We start from the raw sequence: 22,240 nt of genomic DNA, 5'->3' as shown, positions 1-22,240 counted from the left end.
AACCACACTCAATAACACTGAGGAAAACATGGATGAGTGCTTGTTATGCCATGGGCAGCAACAACAGGAAACAAAGTAAAAAGGGGGAGCCAGTGTAATGCATTTTAAAACTACTGTGTTAAATCTCACAGCCCTGACTCATTTCCGTGTATTAGTCACAGCGATGGCTGTCACTGTATAAAGTTTTAACACTCACTATTGACTGTTGTTCTACCAGATTTATGCATGGCGAAAATAAATTTGAATTTAAATTATTTTATGACCTCTTTTCTTTTATTCTTCCTCCATTTGACAGCAAATATCTGAGAGCAAACATCAGAAAAGTCCAAGCAAACCCAGGTGCTCTGCACACACTACATCACTCTAGACCACTATCCCACTGTCATACCCCTGATTCAGTGGTTACACAATACAAGCAAACAGAGGCTGAGGCTCAGCATATCACTATTTACAGTCAGCAGCACCACTATCTATGACCATGAACACAGAACAGCTGTTTTTCTTGAGCAGATGACTCACTCAAACAGCCAGAGTGCTGGGTCTCCTATAGTTATTGCACAGATGCTAAAGGGTAGCATTAAGCGTTCGTGCTGTGTTTGGCGGGCTGGAGGACATGTTGGTATGCTAACAGTGAGAAATGTGATGGATGGATGGGAAAGACTGGGATGGATGTTAAGTGTTCATATACTGGATTGAGTGGTAAATGATCATATGATAATAATGATTACGTGCTGTGTTATACTGACAATATAGCATCAGTGCTAGCATAAAAATAGCATAAAAATCCTGAAACTGAGCCTACAAATGTCAATACAAGCATCTGCAATATCGTATTGCTGTTTTATTCCCATGAAATGACACCCAAACACAACCATTAATGCATAGTTAAAGCGTGTTAGTGTGGTGAAATCTGTAATTCCATGGCTTTCTAGGTCAGTGGTTACCTGAATGATATTTAAACACTGCAGATTTCACCACCATGCAAGAACAGCTGTGCATGGATGTCACAGTGATATGATACTATGATTATGATTATTATTAGCGCAGTCAGCATTAATCTCATTAAAATGAGGTTAATACGGTGGCCCTGAGAGGCCAAACGGACTTCAACTTCAGAAAACACCTGCAAAAAGAAAAATGCTGCAAAAAGAAAAATGCTTCTTTTTGCAGCATTTTTCTTTTTGCAGCATATTTCTTTTTGCAAGTGTTTTCTGAAGTTGCAGTTCGTTTGGCCTCTCAGGGCCACCGTAGGTTAATGCCATAACTGCATTAACGCGGCAAATCTCTGCCCGTTAACAAGCTAACCGTGCTAACGTGTTGATGCCGTGCAGCCCCACGCACGGGGCGATCACGGGTAACTCGCTAACGGAGATTTGCCACGTTAATGCAATTATGGCGTTAACCTGATTTTAATGAGATTTACGTTGACAGCGCTAATTATTATATTAACTGCTATATACCTTAGCTAATATTATTTTATCAGTGTGCTTAACACTTAAATGTGTAATAAACTGCAAAACAAGATTTGTTTTTAAACTTGAAATCTCCATCAAATTAAATTTTGGACACATAAAATATTCTGACAGGAATCATTAGAGTCTTATGTGCTAAAAGTTCAATTGCCTGTCTAGGAATAAAAAAAATAATCCAAATGATGAATACATTTTCCAAAGCCCCTCTTCACAGCAGTCATTTTGACATGACAAAGTGGGACAGCACAGGTGTCTCTAATGATGTTAATGAAGGTTTTGTTCTATCTGCATGTAAGCCGTAATCAATGTAATTAGTCACACCTGTGTTTAAGAACTAAAAGGTCCAGTCGACAGATGAACTACTGGAAACAATATGTTACTTGTACATGTGTTAAACTCATACTAATAGGGAGTCTGCACAGCCATCATGGTGCACAATTAAATTCAAACAGTGAACTTCCAGTATGCAAATCAAATTTTTGAGTGCAGATTTGCAGTAAATGAAACTATGTGGTCATAGTTTCTGTGAGCCACTCGTAGAGGTGAAACACAAACAGCGTGAGTACATAAACAAAGTAATGTAACTTGCACACAAATGCATGACTCACCCTCCTCTGATGTAATCCAGGAAGGTGTGCTCTGACTCTACACTGAATGACAACAAGGATACCTGAGAGGGAAAAAAAGGCCCCAAAAGATTAACTCGTCCTTTTTAATTAAACAAAATTTGCCAATCTACACATTAACACTGACCTCTCAAAATGACCTATCCATGCAAAATGATTGCGTTGCCGAAGCAGCGCCTTAGAATTACAATCACTGAGCGTCAGTGTGCCTGTGGACTGATGGATGATCAGCTTGATGGATAGCTAGGCACAAATTTTAATTACAGAGTCACAGTATACGCTAAGAGCTGTAGCAAAGCCGCGGCTCATTTATGAACTTCTGTCACTATTCTTCAGGGAAAGGACACAGACACAAGTCTCTTTTATTTAGCTTTACAGACTTGAATAATCATCCCGTTTGAGGTCATGGGAATGTTTTCCCGTCTACTTAAATTCACTGTCTGGATCATAAGCTCAGGGAATGGGAATAGAAGAAAAACATTTAACAGAGTTCATGCAATCCACTTAGTGAAAACTTCCTGCTGAATACAAAAGAGAAGGCAGGCAGGGGTGTGCGTGCACAAGGAGATTTGCTCTTACAGTATCTCAGACTCACCGTCCCAGAGTTGATGTATCTCTTCTTCTTTATTTTCTTCTTGGCATTCACCACCTGGTATGAAGGCAGAATGGGAACGAAGGATAATGATAATGTAAACTTGCAGCACAATTCTTTTTATCCACCCTTGGGCAAGTAATAAAAACATCTTTATCCTCCTACTCTATGTCTGTAAGGGTAATGGAGCATAGGGAGTGAATCCAATAACTGTAGCAGGTGAGAATGAGATACCATTGATCATGCCTTCCAGCTAAGTGCAGATAATTCAGAGGGATTTTTATAAGCATAAGCAGTCTACTGTAAATTTCACATGCATGCTGCCAGCTGTGGTGCTTATAACCACATACAGAGTGAGTGCAAGTGCACAGTTATGTGCAGTGGGGGTAGATGCATACAGCCAGGTCCAAGCTTTTGGATAGTGACACGATTTTTGTGCTTTTGCTTCTATGTACCACCACAGTGGAAGAAAGGAAATGAAGCTCAAAATATTGCTTCAAATTCAAATTTTCTGCGCAGTCCCTCCATTCCCATGCCATCAAAAGTAATTGTACAATTAACTGGTAAATTAAACTGATAAAAGGTATGCAGTTGATTCCAAAATTTGCATTTGGTAATTAGCCTGAGAAAACAAAGGCGAGCCATCAGAGAGAGCAGAAAATATAGGAGTGGCCAAGACAACAATCTGGCTAATTCTTAAAAGGAAGGAAAGCGCTGGTGAGTTCAAGCCTGGACGGCCATGAAAAGTAGCTTAAACTGAATGATCTCAGAATTCCTTTCACAACCTCTAGCCAAATCAAGAGCACCTCAACAGGGGTAGGCGTGTCAGAGCCTGCAATCACGACAAGTCTTCATTCATGTAACTACAAAGGGTTTAGCTCAAGCTGCAAACCACATGTGGCACTCAAGAACAGAAAGAGCAGATTACACTTTGCTAGGAAATGTCTTAGAAAATCTTGCCCAGCTCTGGAACAAGAAGTCTCTGGAGACAGATGAAACCAAAATTAACTAAGAGTGCCGAAAAGGAAAGAAGCAGCTTGTGATCTAAAGGAAAACACATCATCTGTCAAACATGGTGGAGGCGGTGTTTTAGCACGGGGATGCATGACTGCCAGTGGAAGTGGGTCACTAGTGTTTATTGATGATGTGACTGCTGATAAAAGCAGCAGAGACGACAGAGCTGCACTTTCTGCTCAGTTTCAGCCAAATGAAGAAAAACTGACAAGACAGCGCTTCACAGTGCACATGGACAATGACCCGAAACATGCAGTGAAAACAGCTTAAGAGCTTTTTGGCAAAGACATTAAATATTTTTAGATGACCTAGTCTTTCACCTGATTCCATCCCAAGTGAGCATGTTTTTCACTTACTGAACACAAAACTAGCCAAAAAGAAAAAAGGCAGAGCTCCCTTAATAAGCAGTGACTGAGCGAGGCTGACAGCATTTCAAGCGAGAAAACCTTGCACTTTTTGATATGCATAGGCTGTAGCCTTCGGTATGTTTATATAGCTGACATTTTGTATTAAATTACTTTGTCCAGCTACATATGCTGTGAAAATAGAGGGACTAATAAAAAAGTCTGTAATTCCTAAACAGTTGGCTTGCTTTTCTGGTTACCCGGTGTATGGTTAGAGGTTATACGCTGCACTTCAATTAGATATTGGCTGCTTCATTTCAAATCCTGTGTGGTGGTTTACAAGGGCATGAGTGCAACACTGTGCAAACACCTATAGACTTCACTAAAAACAAAAAATTGGGAAATACTTGAGTGATATCCAAGGCAAGCAGAGTGATTACAGTCTTCAGTGCATTAAATAAAAGTTACATTTAAGCTTGCAGCCAAAAACTTGTATGCAACAGTGAGCAAAGTCAAATATCTGCACTGCTCATTCTAAAGGTCTGCACACAAACACAAAGCATGAGCCTGGAGGAAGCTGTGCAGGATAATAAAGTAAAAGGTATCCCATTCTACCCTCCTTTCGTCTCTCTTCTCTACTCTTCCTTTCTGGTTCTGTACTTTCTAAAAGCGCCCCCTGAACTCGTCTTCCAAAAATTATGCCTCACAGCGTTGTGACCATCACTCAGCCGCCAAAACTTCACATGACATCACAAAGGAATCACATTCAGTTACAGCGTCCTGTACTGACATTAGCCTGCTGTCGTCGTATGTTTACAAGCTTTCTGCACGTCACGTTGAATATACAAAAATATGCAAAGAGCTGAAAAATGTGGCATGTGACATACTGAATTTCTTTATTTCTCCATAATGAGAAGGTGGTGTTATGTCATTTTTGTCCACATCACAAAAGTCTCTGACCTTACCTGCGTTTTATATATAGAAAGGTTTGGTGAAGGGTAATGGATGCACATCCTTATGCCGTGTCAGCAGTGTAAAAGAGCACCGTCTTTCCTAACCTAACTCATCAGCTTTTCCCTTACTCTCTACCTTTACTGGCCTTATTCTTTTCTTAGAGTGCTTCTATGACTGATTCAGAGGCTAATGTAATATGGCAACTGTTTTAATGAGCAGGGACCTATTCAGACTTTCTGAGTGCGATCCAAAGGAAGGAATAAGTAACATAGTTCTGTCGCATTTCCATTTGTATTCCCACCGCAGCAGCACTCTTCTCCAGTCGATCTATGGCACCACTTAACCTCTGAGAGGCTTAATAGCGGGTAGGGTGAGGACAAACAGGGGAGGCTAGTTGTTAATCTTGAACAGCCACAACTTTGCTAAAACAAGTGAGACCTGTAGAACTTCCTGTCATGAAAGAAGACCTTGCTGAGTATAAAGGGCACGCTGATTTGTTCTCAGACCGAGGCAGGTTTCTCACACTAGCATGCACAAAGGAAGCTGAGGTTTCTTTTTGTGCCATCAGAATCGTTTTTTGGCACAGGTGCTTCCAAGGTTCATTCATTAATAATTCGCACATAGCTTTGGCCGGTCACATTCAGCTCGATGTGCTGAATTTCACTTGAAACTGCGTCTGCCATAGTGGCTTCAGAAAGTGATTTGCATTCTACTTGGAAGCAGCTTAAAGCAAACGAGCTCCCTACAGCAGTCAACATTTGCAGCTTTTACATAAAGGTCCGCTGCTCTGAAGGTGATGATGGTATTGGTCGATTTTATCTCCGCTCACCTCATACACATTCAGCTGGTTCTGACCCCGACACAGCTCTTTGAAACTTGTGGTGAATTCACCGATGAAATCATGGCTGGTGGAAAGGAGACAAAAAGCGTCATCACAGCCTTGACTGGTGGAAGATAAAAGCACATAACCATTAATGTGTACTGAAAAGAAAGTAACTATAATTTAGTAGTCAGTAAGGACAGTAAAATAGCGTTGTCTATTAGGGATGAAAATTTTTTTTTGATAAATTTCTCTTGTGCATGTGTGTGCACACGCTCCTCTGTGTATCAGTTACCTCCCATCTCTGTCCCAGTCATACACCTCCACCTTGATTGTCCTAGGAAGCACATCAAAGAGCAGAAAATGTGTTTGTTTCCTTGTGTGAACATATTAATGCCTTGCGTGAGCTACAAACTTAATATTCTTGAGGAGAAATGTTACAAAGAGCATTTTGAAAGTGACAAACCAAGTTACTTAAGCTCATTAATTGTTAGTGAAAGCTGAATTAAAGCCATCAAAGAGAGCATGCTCTGTGTTTTGCATGCAAAAGACACAAACATCTTTCTAGAGATCTAATGGTGACATTTGTTTTCTCTTTGAAGCTATACTGCGTGGCAGCCTGAGTCATGTTAGGTTTTCAAAATTTATTAGCTGATTATTAAGCACCAGTCTCAGTAATTGCCAACATTTAAGCAAGACTGACAATAATACAAATTCACAGAGCTTATTGGGTTTCTGTCTGCTTAATTTATGTATAAAAAAAATATGGTGCGGATTAGTAAACTAGCATTAAATATTTAAATGAATTGTTTTTGTGTATCTCACAGAGTAAAGAGCTGGGCGACAACACCAACAGTTTAGGTAAAGCATTTTCTCCCCACATGCCTAAGACAGAAAAGTAACCTCTTGGGAAATAGCATATTTTGCAAGTTCCCAAAATAAGTCGGTAGGAGAAAAAAACAAATGAGCAAGCCTGAGAGAATATAGGCAGAATGAGGAAGATGCCTCCTCTTTTCTTCACAGACTGATGGAAACTAGACTAGTGGCTTGCCACCCCCATCTTCCCATCAGCTGCTGCTGTCAGTCACTTGTCAGAGGATCCAAGAGGCAGATAAGTATCGGAGGGCTACTCTGTTATCCTGACCTGAACTAATTGTGTCTGCACTATTTTTCCCAGCTAACAAATGTCCAAATTGTGTAACGCACAAAGAAAGGAGACTTCCTCTAATGGTCTGTGATGAACTCATCACTTGTTTCCCTCTAAACCAACCAGACATTCAGAGTCAGAGTTAGAAAACTTTGCAATCTTGACTAGTATGAAAAAACAAATGATTCTTGACACTCAGGGCCACTTGTGACAGATGATTTGCCTGTGATGAGTCAGCATCATTATAATCAGCAGAGTTGGGGGCAGCTCGATCCTCGAATCAATTTCATTTTAGTTTCTGAAACCAGCGTTGTGTTGGAGTGGAAATGGGAGAGATTTCACTTTCTGATCGCTATCGAAGACAAATGATTACAAGAGATTTATCAGATTCTCATGAGGGTGAAAAATGTGACTGCAGAGAGATAGTCAATACATCATTATTAATATATTGTAAATTTTGCTGTATATTTGCAGGAGAAAAGGGAACAAGAATGAAAGACGGTAGTGCAGAAAATACAGCACAGACCAGCCTGTCTGTGCATTTTACTGGAGTCCAAAAGAAAAGCCTGTGGGGGAGAAACCAGGCCATTTCTACTTATACAATTTAAGATCAAAATCCTCAAAGGGAATCAGGATACTTTCATGCTTCTGCTCCATCTGTCTGACCCAATTAGCTTCTCCGGGCAGGTGAACAGAGACAGGATTGAAAGCAGCGAACCTTCGCTGACACCCAGTGTAGCGGAGGCCATGGTTTGACATGTTCTTCTACACACTCGCGCGGCTGTCTGGGTCTAAACATTTTCCTGCTTCTGCACACAAACACACATAGAAGGGCTCCTGTGTTGTTCCAGCCACCTGTCAACATCTTTAGACCGACTCTCCATCTCCTCTCGCTCTCTTTTTTCACTCGTGTTATTTTATCTTCCTGCCAAAACTCTTCCTGCTCCTCGGGTATTCTGCAATGCCCTTCACTCTGAAAAGATTCAGATAAGCTAGAAGTTGCCACCAGAGAAACCAATCAGAAACCCTGCAATGCTCTGAAAGGCTCTCTGTGATTGTGGAGAAATCAATAAAGAGCCAGGCAAGGTGGCATGTAGTGCTAGTCAGCCTGTAATAATTGTCTATTTCAGCAGCGGATAGAATAACATTAGAAAATCAATTTGCTCTAAATCTGATAGCCCTGATCCACTTTGTAAGAGCTACACCACATATTAAAACTCTGCACCGCTTTAATTTTTCCTTAAAAAACAAACTCTGAGTGTGTGGGAATATTTGTTTGTCTTCATGAGACTCACCTGTACATCATCAGTCAACCTACCTGTCATAGTCTCCATTGCAGAGCGCTCTGACAGGGATGGAGAAGGGCTCCCACACAGGGTTCAGTGTGTTCTTCACCACCTCGGTCTTGTGGCAGATAGTGAACCTGGAGATGCAGTTAAAACAAACATCTCTAAAATATAAACAAACACGTGTTTGAGTCCATAAGAAAAGATTCATTCTTATATCTGAAGGAATAAATATATTTCAATAAATATTAACGTTAGCCCGCAACTTTGTTCCAGTTTTGAATTTTGGCCCACTGTGTATTTGAGTTTGACACCCCTGACTTACAGAGACGCAAATGCGAAAGACAAACTCACGTGCCATCCTCATTACTTCTGTAGAAGACCATGAAGGGGTCTGACTTTCCAAAGAAGTCCTTTTTATCCAGTTTGTTGGCACAAAATTGCATGGTGGCGTAATCCTACAGACAAAGGAGGAAGGCAGTCAGAGAAATGGAATGATGGAAAAGTACAGGATACTTTAAATCCATGCTACTGGCTGTGTTTGCCTCCCGATGTTTGTGTACACATGCTGTGTGCCAAGATATAAAAGCACTGAAGCACCAACTAAAAGCAAAGTGCTGATTGAATCTTAATAAGAGGACAGCAAATCCAAACAGTGGGCTCTAGTTTCAAAAACCTGCAAATGCATTCATTACCATTTCTTTATTATGCAACACCTGCATAACAATGTAGATGGAACACGGCAAATGAAAATACCTTGTGCTGTATAAAATAACAATAAGAGTAACCATACAGAGGCACATAAATGGATCCTAACACCCTGCACACAGAGAGGGGAGGGGCCTGTGTACAAAAGCATGTGGGGGGTGTGAGTGCAGCTAATGATACATTAGAAAGGCTGGTATTATCATAATTATACTCATTTAGGCAGCATTTCAATGTGTACTGCCACATCAAAGACAAAGAGCATGCTCCATAATGTTCTTGATTCCAGTTTGGCTCCCTGTGGTCACTCTAGAGTACAATAATGAAGCTGCATAATGGGCACACTGGACAGGTAAATGTCCACATCAGAAGAAAAGCTCTGCAAAGTGTTCTCCATCAGCATCTCAATCATCACCTTCACCTGAATGATGTTCAAACCTTCTTAACAGCTTTGTACCCCCCAAACGTACCACATATGTAAATTGGGGGTCTTATTCTCACATCTTAGAGTCTGTTAAAGTTTTATGCCAGAAGACATTGAAGCTTTCAAGGAGCAAAAAGAGGAGCTGTCTTTACCCAGCTGGTCTTCAGGGCTTTTAGGTTTTGAAGTGCTGCTGTTAGATCTAAACCAGCATGGTGCAGGGCAGGGCCTCTATTGATTGCTTTGACCCACATCAGTCGGACACGGTCTGCCACTGACCTGCCTCTCGCTAACCCCCAAAAACATCACTTTTTGCCTTGGACACAGCACTACCACGGAGCTACTACATAATTCAAAGTACAATAACTCCTGCAGTTTTCTCCTTAAGAGGGGGATATTATGCTTGTCCTCATTTTCTGCCAGTACAAAAGATGGCATAAAAGAAGAGGATGAAAGGTGGGCGTAGCCACGCGCGGGTTTCATGCCGCAGATAATCCAACATTTTAAAACCTGGTATGACCAAGATTTTCATAATAGACTTAATTTTCTATTCAGTATGATCTAAAATGATTGAGTGAGTCCATAAACTTAGCAGGAAAGTATTTACAGAGGCTACATCAGAGAGCTGTATGTTCATAGACTTCTATAGGACCAGAAGACTCTTTGCAGCCACAGCTATTTCTATTTAGTGGCCTTCAGATAGAATGACACTTCACTGGCGTCATATTTCCACACTGGAAGCTATGTATTTTAACTGTATATGCAGGACTCCAACCTGCCTATTGTTCAAGGAGCTCACTAAAAAGAAGAGTGGACTAAATAAGAGTATTCAACAAGGTCCAATGTTAAATAAACAACACTTTTTTTGAACTATTTGAAATAATACAGTTACTGTTTTAGAGTCCAAAAGAATGAAATTGTTGCGCTGGAACAATTTAAAGAATGAGCTAATCTGATTACACCACAGTTTGAATCCTTTCACTGTGGTGGAAATGTTGAAGCAGGTGAAGAGTAAAGCTATGATTAAAACAGTCAGCGCTGGCAGCTGAATAAGATAAGATAAGATAAGATAAGATAACTCTTTATTGTCATTGCACAGTCATACATAGTACAGTAGTACAATGAAATTGGAATGGGTTGCTATATATCCATTTTCATTTCCTACTGTCATTTTCAGTTATTACCTACCTTTCTATCCAGCCTGCAATATCTTTGCATTTTCTACCTGCAGTGTGTCAAGCTCTCCCTCTGTGGTTTTTTCACAAGAACGTTTAATTTTCCAAGGTGCTGTTTGGTGCATTAAAACTAACACATCATGTTGGGAAAGTTTGCTTAGGTCAGATATGAAAGCCCTTAAAAAATAGATCCGTAGTATAACTGTCCTGTTTAACCCTGACACAGCTTCTACAATTACACTATCATGGCAGCACAGTGCCCTAAGCCTTCATTAGGCATGGATAACACATACCCACATCGGAGCCTAGCAGTGTTCTCTCATTAAGCGAGGAAAAGGCAGAACATTCATTTCAGCCACTGAGGTTTAGGAGCAGCAGGGGAATAGTGACTTCAGTCTACATCCTCCTACCCGTTTCTCTGCTCTACTAAGATATCACCGCATGGGGTAAGTGGCAGAGCAACGCACACTGCCACTTACAGAGAGTGGGGTGGGTCTATTCAAAGAGATACAAAGCAATGCACACAGTGCCTGAATTCATGTTACACAAGCTTATGACATCCTTGGGATTGCAGACTGTAGTGAATCACAAAATGAATCATAAGCTTCGCGCATCACTCCATTCATCCGAGCATTCGTCTATTATGACTGTAAGCCACAGGTGAAGGATTTTTTGTCAATGTAAGGATGAGCGTTATGTAAGCTCAAGAAGTGAAGAACGTTTGCTTGATAAATGAAAAATGTTAGTGTAATCAGGGTTTTAATGTTACCAGAGCTAGTTTAAATTCATTCAAGAGGTTTTGTGTTATTTTATTTCATTTAATTTACTTGATTACTTTTTCCATATTCATAGGACGTGAGGCTGTTCTGTAAAGACTAAAAAGCCTCTGTAGAAAACTTGTGGTGTCAAGTTTTATAAACAAAATCGCCACTTTGTGAACAATTGTGAGTCGAACTGATAACCAGGACTGAGGTTTACAGCTTCCATATGTTAAATGTTGTGTGGTTTACTTTTATTTAAATCAGACAGAGCTGGACCGTGTGGAAGATGTGAAGCGAGCCAGCCACTGCTCTGCACTCCTATGTGCCAGAGGCAACGACAGCCAAGAGGAAGCCTTTGATCCATGCGGAGGCTGTTTCTCTGTCTAATGATACCTGGCAAATCCACCACGAAGGTGAGAGCCAGCCCAGTTCTCGATTCACAGTCCCTGCAGAACTTCCCCAGTCGATTCTCCCTCTGCTCGTCTCACTTTCCCCAAACAAGAGTTGCAGTGTTTACCTCGGGCGATGCTGCAACTCAGCTGCCTCCATTTATTGGTCACAGGTGGATTATAGAATAAACAACAACCAGATGGATGGTGGCAATCCAGACTGTAAGAATTCACAGGTTTGGTGTTGTGCTGACAGCGCTGTCTTCTGAGTCACGCTTTTAGTACGTCGTTACTTTCATTTGCCTGTTCTTTTCTCAAACCTGAGACATTTCTGTTCAGGGTTAAATTCTGTGTATACAGGGCAGGTCTGCGGTGACATGTCTAGTCGGTGTCTCTCTAATGGAGTCTGGGAGAAGGGAAATCATCATTTGTACCAGTAACGATCATTTGCATTTATATTACTGAATCGCCTCTTGAAGAGGTGCTTTGCATTGATGATGCTAACTCCTATCATTCGCAGATCCAATGCACCTGATGACTCACAGCAGCCCTCCAATGACTGTGAGCACTGACACTTCAATCCAGCAGTGCAGAATCAGTAATGCTTATCATGGTGGTTTCATTATCAGCATGTCTTATCAGTCTCACTCTAACAGGAGACTCTTTATTTGTCAGGGAATAAACAATAAGAAAAAAAAAAACACCTAGTCAGGTACAATGATTGTTAAACAAGGTGCTTTTTTAAGCTAAACAAGTATGTCAGGAAATTAGAAACCACTGAATCATTGCTTACATGTATTAGGGAATCATAAAACATTTACAGAGAAGCTCAAGGGCTTTTTGTTCAGCCTCTGAGGGAGGCCGGTTGTTCCGGTCAATAAGTCCTGCTCCACTGGCAGCAGTATAATGTGATTATTTACTATCTTCATTTAGCAGTGTGGAGAGAAAGTCAATGGGCATTAGTGGACACAGGTTATTAACGCAGACTCATGGATTAACGCACACTACATAGGAGCAAGTGCCTGTTTTAGTGATTGAAATGAAGGCGGTCTCATTAAATAGCTATTCAACCTCATAGCATATCCACTATGTACACAAGTTCCAAATGGCAAACGCAATTGCAAAGTAACACGGCATATCCTGCTCGTTTAATGGGGACAGTTATGGCACAATATATCTCGCTGGAGTAAAGGATATTAAATATCCCACTTCACTTCAGCGGACTCGTGAACATTGCTAAACACGGATAATGGAGCAATTCCATGCAACGCAGGCGATCTCACAGTGACGTGTCACAATTTAACAATTCGCTCATTTAAAGTCAGATGTAATGATGCTTAAGGGTCGAGTTCACATGAGACAAGTGAACACTGCAAAACATTTACTCTGACACTTAAAGTGTAAACAGTTACAAAAACAAAAAAAGTATGATGGTTAAAACTTTTTGGACTTACTCGGCAGTTTCCAAGCTCCTCCGCAGACAAGATAACAGTTCCACATTTCTTCCCGGGTATACCACTGTGAAAACAAACACATATCCTTCTCTCATCCAAGTAAAACTTTCACAGCGATCCATTTTGACCATTTTTTAGATGTTAGCAGGTGAACAATTAGAGGCATTGTGTTGCATTTTGTTATACTAATCCATGATGCCAGTAAACAGCAAGAATTGTCAGTAGTTCTAGCATCCTCTTTTGTAAATTCCACTGAATCCAGTTATCTTTGGGAAAGGGGCCGAAACATCTAAGTGGAGCTGAAACGCTTTCTTGTGTCTTTCTATTCTACAAGTTTGATTTCACACCTTCTGAGCGATAGAAGAGGAAAGACCACAGATAAGATTCATGGATGTAGCGAAGGAGGACACGCACAGGGCTGGAGTGGCAGAACAGGACACTAGGGATAGGGTGAGATAGAGGCAGAAGATTTCCTGTGGCAACCCCTAAAGGAACCAGCCATATAAAGAAGAATAACCTTTTTGAGAGACAGAAGTATCAATAATTAGAAATATTTATGTTTCTAAGATTCTTCTTTGTTTGAATTGTACAATAAGGCTTCATTTCTGGCTTATTTTCACATCCAATTGTATTTTAAATTCAGTAGTATATAGAATTGCAATGTTAATTTAGTATGACAGTGTGACAGCTCTAATGAGCACATTATTCCTTTTTCTCCACCTTAAGTGAATCAAAAACAAGTTATAAATATAGGCTCCCAAGTTTTCAGAGCAGTGTGATATCAGACTGCTGAGAAGCCGAGCTCTTCCGATTCCCGATTGCCAGCACCATATTGAGACTTTAAAGCTGCAGTTGTTTACCACTGATTCACGCTCCAGCAGATGATCAAGACATATCGCAGCACAAGAGGCGCTCTCTGCATGTCTGTGTTTCCATACATCACCTCTTCACTAAGCTGCCAATCCAGTGGCTGATTCTAACAAAAATAGAGACAGTCTCACAGTTTGTCCTAAATGTTATTTGGCTGTATTTTTTGAAGCGGAACAAAATGACTTTTTTTCCCCTGATATCCAATCTAACCAGCTCTCAGCATCCACTGAAGCTGTGAGAAGAAGGCAGAATCCATTCGACCCAACACGGAGCAATACACCATATCTGTTTTCCAATCATACAATAGCATTCCAGCTGCTACAGCTCCCATCATCCTTCTGGATAAAAAAGGAAATTACACGAGTGTCCTGCTGTGGCCTTAGCTGGAGACCAGTCATTAGAAGGTCAGACTTGCTGTGACAGACTTGTTCATCAAGCTGTGATAGCTGATCTGAATATCAGTACTACTACATACATACTGCTAAGCAAGAGGCAGCCTTTGACTATAATGGCAAAAGTTCCTTTATTCATAACATCAATCTCAAGCACGAACCTAAGTGAACTTTCAGAACTGGATTATATCAGAGAACCAGGGCCTGCCTGCACATGAGATTTCTGTAATGTTTTTAGGACGTATGGTACGAGGTGTTTTCCATTCATCTCAATCAGGTTTGCCAGGACTGCATCACAAGAAGTAAAGCTCTATAAAACCAGTTGTCATGCTGTGGAGGAATAGTTCTCCAGGCTTCTCTTGTGCTTGAAGGACATCTGGCCACTCTTCCATTAAGAATATTTCAGACTAGAAATGTTCCTCTCAGGTCTTTGCCAGATTTTTCTTATTTCCTAAGAATATGATTTGCTGTTTATCTGAGGTACAGATAAGGACACTGCAAAGTAGAGATATGCAAAGTTTTCAGCTAATGGTTCTTTGGGAATCACCTTTCAGCTAAAGAAAGGAACAACGTCTGTGTTGTTGCAAAAGCCTGTTAGTAACAAAGTGTCTAAAGATGAGATTTTAAATTGTCTGTTTGCCAATTTGTCTAAGATGTAAAGACAACACTGGTTCATCCCTTGAGTTAGGCGCCTTTGTCATGCTTGAAATATTCATAGGTCAAAAAAGTGCTCAGATACAAGCAATAGACTGAAAATGAGTGAAAAAGCAGCCAATGCTCAAAGAACAACTTTGAAAGACCTTGAGCAAGCCTGGACAACTATTGCTCATGACCGCTTTACAAATTCTTTACATTTAAAAAAGTCCAGCTCCTGGGTACTAAAATATAAAGAAATGAGGGTCTGAGAGAGTTTTATACAGTACTGTACCTCAACACAAATCCACTTAGCACTGAATTGTGGCTGCTGCATCTGCTTTCATGAGGCAAAAGGAAAAACTGAACTCTCACGGAGCAGGTCTGCTTAGTTTTCGGGCTTTATCTTGGAGGTCCACAGAGACCCGTCTCAGGGTGAATTAACTGTCCTTGAATTATTGATGCTTTACTCCAAGTCACCACCGTGCAGTTTGATGGTGCCTTGAAAAGCGAGTAAAGCTCTAACCAATGATGCCAGTAAACCCTGCACGCTCCACAGGTCACATTATCTCCCTGAGGTCACAATAATGTTAGATATTCCTATTAAACCAGGAAATGAGATCCAGCAATTGGTAAAGTATCAGCTCCAGGCACGTTTAGATGCACCACCCTGCTCTAATCTCTGCGGCAGAGAAGAGAGCAGGTACCAAAAGGGCAATGGTCTTTTAAATCAGGTATGCATTATTGAGTTTGCAATTTCCCCTGACAATGACTAGTTAACATGAAGAGCAAGCAAGCAAGCAAGCACTGAATGGATAAATACAGTTCCTACTAATTATCGATCAAACGTGACTTTGGGGGGTTTTTTCTCTAAATTTTTCTGCTCCGTGCTGCGATGTGACTGCAGGTGATACAAAGTGTCCTGCATCAGGAGGCTTCATTCTCACAGCACTCATATACTGATGGTTTTTCAGTGGGGAAAATGCTTTGATGATGAAATTATGTGAAATTTTTGGCTGTGGTCCTTCTTTCCTGTAAATCCCCAATGAACAAAGTCTACATTCTGTCAGCTGTAGGGAACCAACAGGATTTAATCAAGTTGGTCGTGTAAGTGCAAAACACATTTGTAACATTTTTAAACGAGTCCGGTACAACAAGATGAAGCTATTTTGTGATGTTTCACAGCCTGGCAATCCCCAGCTTAGCACAGCAACAATTTGAGACCTTCACTGTTTCAAGTTACACCATCATGAATGTTCATGTCAATACACAGTATTGCCCTGAATATGTTTTTTTTCTAGCACACAGATGGCTCTGTTTTACAGTAATTCCTGGAGATTGTTCTAGATACATGGCAAAAGTCAAATAGTTGGCTTAGTAACCAAAACTGTAACAATGGGGAATGACGCAGAGAGAGAACTCTTTTAAAGAAGGAATAACAGCATTTACATTCTGAGTTACAGAAAGTCTTAATGTGGACAACTTGTTCAGAGAAGGCTGGCAGCCTGTTAATATAAAAGGCTGATTAATGCAATATGGTAATATTCCTGCAGCATAGCAATACAGGTGAGTGACTGCAATAACCGCATGCTAAGTATGTATGATGATCCTTTCCACCATTCTTAGTCCTCCATAATTCATCCAGTCACTTACAGGCTTCCCTTGGCACTCAGCAGACACAGTACCATAAGGGCCTGACCAACTAAATTCTAGTCCAGTGCAGAAACCTCAGCAGGACTAATTTTTAAAGTCAGATTAGCATCATGTCTGCTGTTCCTCCTTTTCCACAGAATCCCCCAGGATCAAACAAAACTTCATGAAGAAGAGAAACAAATAGAGAGAGAAATGAAATAGCGCCTTGTAGCACAGCAGCTTCCTTTACCCAGAAAGAAACAGAGGCAAGAAGTGCTGTCATGCTCTTAGCTCTGAAACAGAGGGTTAGCTACAGCTGCCTTGACAGAACCCCTGTTTGATCAACTGAATGGAGAGAGATCAAGCAGCATATTTCAACATTACTACAATTACTTGGCCAAAGTTTTTGATACTGCTGTTCTGCAGAATACCGATGAGAGTACTGGGTGTCTCTATTTGCCAGGGAACCATGTATGCGAACCATTTATTCCTCCAAAACGCAAGCATCAGAGATTATTAGGCATGACATATTATAATATGGATATTCAGGCTCAATGTATGGCCTCTATAATTTCCCATCTAGAGGCAGTTGCTGTCATGAAATAGTGATTCACAATCCCTGTATTCTCCATTACCTATCTGTGCGGAGGTCGGGTGGATGGAGGATGGTGAGATTAAAGTCCGAAGAGGGAGAAGGAAGCAATTGTTGATGCCGTTCACATTAGGTCATTAGGATGAGGGATGGTCTTGATATTTAACGACAGCGCAACGTGTCACGCATAAGAGAGTGAGAGAGGGTTATCTGCTCAACAACATGAGTGAGAGTCCTAGAAGAAGAAAGCGATTTTTTTTTCACACTGCAGTTTCTGCAGGGTGGGTCTGCATATATTTTTTTCCTGTGACGCATAGTGGCTGCACTGCTATCGTGCAAAGAAGTGTTATATTGCAATTTCACACCTAAATGGCAATTAATCACTTAAAACAAATTATTCAGTAAGGTTAGGTGCGAGCACAGCAAGAAAAAAAAGGATCGGTTTAACTGCATTTCACTGCGACTGTCCAGGTCAGTGAATTTAGTAAATCTGCCTGGATGACAAGGGGACTGATATAAATGAACAAATCTAACGAGTTCCAGTCGAGTCAAAGGCTAGCAGAGATGGGTGGAAGGCAGATAATCGGGCTTTGTGCCACTGTAACCATATGGGGCAGTGGGCATATCATAGCTGAACAGAATTAGCCAAGGTTGCCAAAACTCTTTGTGGGTTTAAATGGGATTATACCACTAATCCCTCTGATCTTCATATACCGATAAGAATCCATAATCCTTCACCTTCCCAAGATTTTTTTAAGAGGATGAAAAGTGCAACGGCTTATTCAAAAGGGCACCAGAATACCCGCTGTATTTCTCAGACAGGAGCTCCTTCCTACAGGTATTGCAGGAGGAGATGCTGTTTGTGTTCAAGGCTGGTAGCCACAGGCTACCTGTGCTTAGCTTTTTGAGGCTCTGTCAGAATGAGCACAAAGCTGGTAAACACGGCAAAAACTGTGGCACAGAAAAATGTCTAATAGATATTATTAAACCATCACAAGGAAAAAATGTGTTTACATTTTACCGATGGCGCATGGTGCCATGAACCTGCCATCCTTCGTTCCATTACTACTCCAGTCACGTGTTATTCACTGGGTACCACTGACGGGTAAAGACCATCACCACAATCTCCCTCAATGGAGCTAATCGTGTAATTTATATAGTGACTAATTAAACAAAAAACTTGATTAAATTAAGACTGTATTCCATTCTATGAGTATAGTGATGTAATGAGATTGGTGTTGACGTTTTGATTGCATAAATAACAGCGCAGGCTTTAATTACTATAACAATCTTTGCTTTATTGAGATTTTGAATAAATGAGGCTGTCATCAACCACCTGCAAGCTAAAAATCGCTTGTTTTGACAGCAAAAGAGAAGAAGCAGCTGTCAGTCAGAAGGAAACTTTCTCTCTCAGTCTAAAGGCAAAACCTGTTCATGACAGCGAGCTCACTCTAATCCCCGTGCTCTGCCAGTAACAGAAACTCTTCAAGAGAGCATAACGAGTCAGTTTCAATTTCCCCCTAGCAAGCAAAGAACATCTCTATAGGAAACGCCAAGAAAGATGCCCAATTTCCATTGCTTTTATACTTGGAATGCATTTTATTGCACTTTTAAACTACTGTCATGGCAGAAAAAAAAGAAAGTACACCCTCTGTCAGTTCTAAGGTTTTACATATCAGGATATAATGAAAATTTATTTGATCCTTATTTGATAAATGCAACTTCAGATGAACAACAAAACATGACGGTTTCCACCCGGTCATTAGTTATTTAACAAAAATTAAGCCAAAATGCAGAAGCCGCAAATAAAAAAACTAAGCAAACCTCATGGTCAAATAGTGCATTGAATCATTTTTTCAGGGATAATTAAGTAACTTGAAGTAATCACTTTCTGTATGACTTTATCAGTCTTTCACATTGTTGTGCAGAAGTTCTGGCCCACTCTGTGCGCATTAGAGGATGCACAGCTCTCTTAAGGTCAGGTTACGGTCTGGACATTGCAACACCTTGATTCTTTTCTTTTTCGCCTTTTCTGTTATAGATTTGCTGCTGTGTTTGGGACCATTGCCATGTTGTATGACCCAATTTATGGCAAGCTCCAGCTGTCAGACTGCCTCACATCTGACTCTAGAATACTTTGGTAAACAAGCTCAAATCATCACCACTCCACCAACACGCTTACAGTCGGTATGAGGTGTTAATGCTGTGCTTGGTTTTCTTTCATACATGTCACTGCGTATTGTGGCCAGACATCTCCACTTCAGTCTCATCTGTCTATAGGACTTTGTACCAGAAGCCTTGTGGTTTGTTCAGATGATATTTTGTAAACCTAAGCTCTGCTGCCATGTTCTTTTTATAGAGAAGAGGTTTTCTCCTGCAACCCTCCCAAACCAGACTTGTTGTTAATTGTAAAGTCATTAACTTATACTTAAACTCAATTAGAGAACATATAACATGCTAACTGAGGCCTGTAGGGCCTGATGTAGCTACTGAATTTGATGCAATTTCTCTGAGCACTGCATGAGGTAAATTTCTGGGATGTCCACTCATGGAAGGGATAATAATTGACTTGAATGTTTTCCACTAGTGAATAATCTTTATCTCTTTGTAAATGGTCTTATAAACCTTCCAAGGCTGATGGGCAGCAACAATTGCTTCTTTAAAACAAACAACAGAATTAGAATGTATAGAACAGAGTTTGAATGAAAGCAACAGAATTCTAAAACAACCAATAGAATTTGAATAAAAAGAGTGGAATTAGTATGAAATGACTAAAATTTGAATGAAAACAGAATTTGAACAAAAACAACAGAATTAGAATGTACAGAACAGAGTTTAAATGAAAACAACAGAATTCTAAAACAAGTAATAGAATTTGAATAAAAAGAGTAGAATTAGAATGAAAACAAAAGCATTTGAATGAAAACAACAGAATCTCAATGAAAAGAACGGAATTAGAATGAACAGAACAAAGTTTGAATCAAAACAATGAAATTTGAATGAAAACAACAGAATTTGAATGAAAACAATGGAAGTTTAAGACCTTTACTGACGTCTTTTCCTGTTGGAATCATGTTAACACACACCTGAATGCTTCAGACCTTCAGTTAAACAAGTGAATTTGATTAGCAGCACCTGCTTCTGACTTAGTTTGTTACATAAATAATCATAAAATGAATATGTCGATTACTCTTATTATTCCGCAATAACTAAAACCATACTATTAAGGGTGTATTTTCTATTTACCATGACTGTAGGTAATATCAACTCACAGCTCATTCTGCCCTCTGTTTTCCCTGCAGTGTTACTGTTGAGCCACCTTTCGCCCCCTCATCTAGCGCTGAGCACATGTAATGAAATTCATATGATGTTGCAGTGGGTTGCCCTGACCTCCTCTGATTGTAATCTGCGCACCGACAGATTGTTTTCAGCCTCTGAATAGATAGATCAGCAACACAGAGTGCCTTTCAGTTTGCTCTCTCACCTTTGCAGCAGACACAGCTTGTGGTCATAACAGAAATTAACACTGTCTGCTCTGACTGCAAAACCTCCACTGCCCTTGCCTGCACTTGCACTATTAGTAGTGTTAAGACAACAATCTATTGCCTTATTACCTGCAGAGCTTTAAGAGACAATACTTATAACAAGCAGGGTATATATATATATAAAAAAAAAAAAAAAAAACACCCAGCACGCCCCTGCGGGCGGTTTATCCTTCAAGCTCGGGTCCTCTACCAGAGGCCTGGGAGCTTGAGGGTCCTGCGCAGTATCTTAGCTGTTCCCAGGACTGCGCTCTTCTGGACAGAGATCTCCGATGTTGTTCCCGGGATCTGCTGGAGCCACTCGCCTAGCTTGGGAGTCACCGCACCTAGTGCTCCGATTACCACGGGGACCACCGTTACCTTCACCCTCCACATCCTCTCGAGCTCTTCTCTGAGCCCTTGGTATTTCTCCAGCTTCTCGTGTTCCTTCTTCCTGATATTGCTGTCATTCGGAACCGCTACATCGATCACTACGGCCGTCTTCTTCTGTTTGTCTACCACCACTATGTCCGGTTGGTTAGCCACCACCATTTTGTCCGTCTGTATCTGGAAGTCCCACAGGATCTTAGCTCGGTCATTCTCCACCACCCTTGGGGGCATCTCCCATTTTGACCTCGGGACTTCCAGGTTATACTCGGCACAGATGTTCCTGTACACTATGCCGGCCACTTGGTTATGGCGTTCCATGTATGCCTTGCCTGCTAGCATCTTGCACCCTGCTGTTATGTGCTGGATTGTCTCTGGGGCATCTTTACACAGCCTGCACCTGGGGTCTTGCCTGGTGTGATAGACCCCAGCCTCTATGGATCTTGTGCTCAGAGCTTGTTCTTGTGCTGCCATGATTAGTGCCTCTGTGCTGTCTTTCAGTCCAGCTTTGTCCAGCCACTGGTAGGATTTCTGGATATCAGCCACCTCCTCTATCTGCCGGTGGTACATACCGTGCAGGGGCCTGTCCTTCCATGATGGTTCCTCGTCTCCCTCCTCTTTCTTGGGTTTCTGCTGCCTGAGGTATTCACTGAGCACTCGGTCAGTTGGGGCCATCTTCCCAATGTATTCTTGGATGTTCGTTGTCTCATCCTGGACTGTGGTGCTGACACTCACCAGTCCCCGGCCCCCTTCCTTCCGCTTATATATATATATAAATGAACCATTTCCTTTCATCGGAGGCACAAAGCAGAGATTTTCCAAAGTCCTTGAAGAGTCATAAACAGAGCAATGTAGCTGACAATTTATCTGAATAAGTGGGAAGGCAAGGCAAACAAACAGTTTGTTGTGAGAGCTGCGCTGCAGAGAGGGGAGGCTTTTTGCTTCTTATGGAAGCAAAATGGTACCTAATAAATCCCTGTTTCATCGGACAAAAAGGGTTCTTGTACACTCAGCACAGTTGGGGTTTTTATACATCTAAGCAGGAATACACAT

General features: G+C 41.0%; 1 protein-coding gene across 2 annotated transcripts in view; it reads right to left on the bottom strand.

Annotated features, from left to right (window-relative positions):
* cpne5a (copine Va) overlaps positions 1 to 22,240 on the bottom strand; it is a 90,563-nt gene that overhangs the window by 28,189 nt on the left and 40,134 nt on the right. For both annotated transcript variants that reach the window (XM_085258654.1, XM_085258655.1), the window contains 7 exons: positions 13,161 to 13,224; positions 8,610 to 8,713; positions 8,288 to 8,392; positions 6,118 to 6,159; positions 5,832 to 5,907; positions 2,694 to 2,747; positions 2,081 to 2,142 (listed from right to left, as the gene is read on the bottom strand). In XM_085258654.1, the coding sequence (XP_085114780.1) occupies positions 2,081 to 2,142; positions 2,694 to 2,747; positions 5,832 to 5,907; positions 6,118 to 6,159; positions 8,288 to 8,392; positions 8,610 to 8,713; positions 13,161 to 13,224 (507 nt within the window). The remainder of the gene's footprint in view (positions 1 to 2,080; positions 2,143 to 2,693; positions 2,748 to 5,831; positions 5,908 to 6,117; positions 6,160 to 8,287; positions 8,393 to 8,609; positions 8,714 to 13,160; positions 13,225 to 22,240) is intronic.

This window comes from Mchenga conophoros, linkage group LG20 (assembly GCF_057382185.1).
Source record: "Mchenga conophoros isolate Kocher_MC1m ecotype Shallow Benthic linkage group LG20, M_conophoros_male_GT1.1, whole genome shotgun sequence".
Taxonomy (NCBI): domain Eukaryota; kingdom Metazoa; phylum Chordata; class Actinopteri; order Cichliformes; family Cichlidae; genus Mchenga; species Mchenga conophoros.
Note: the sequence above shows the minus strand (reverse complement) of the source record. Positions and strands in the feature narration are given on the sequence as shown.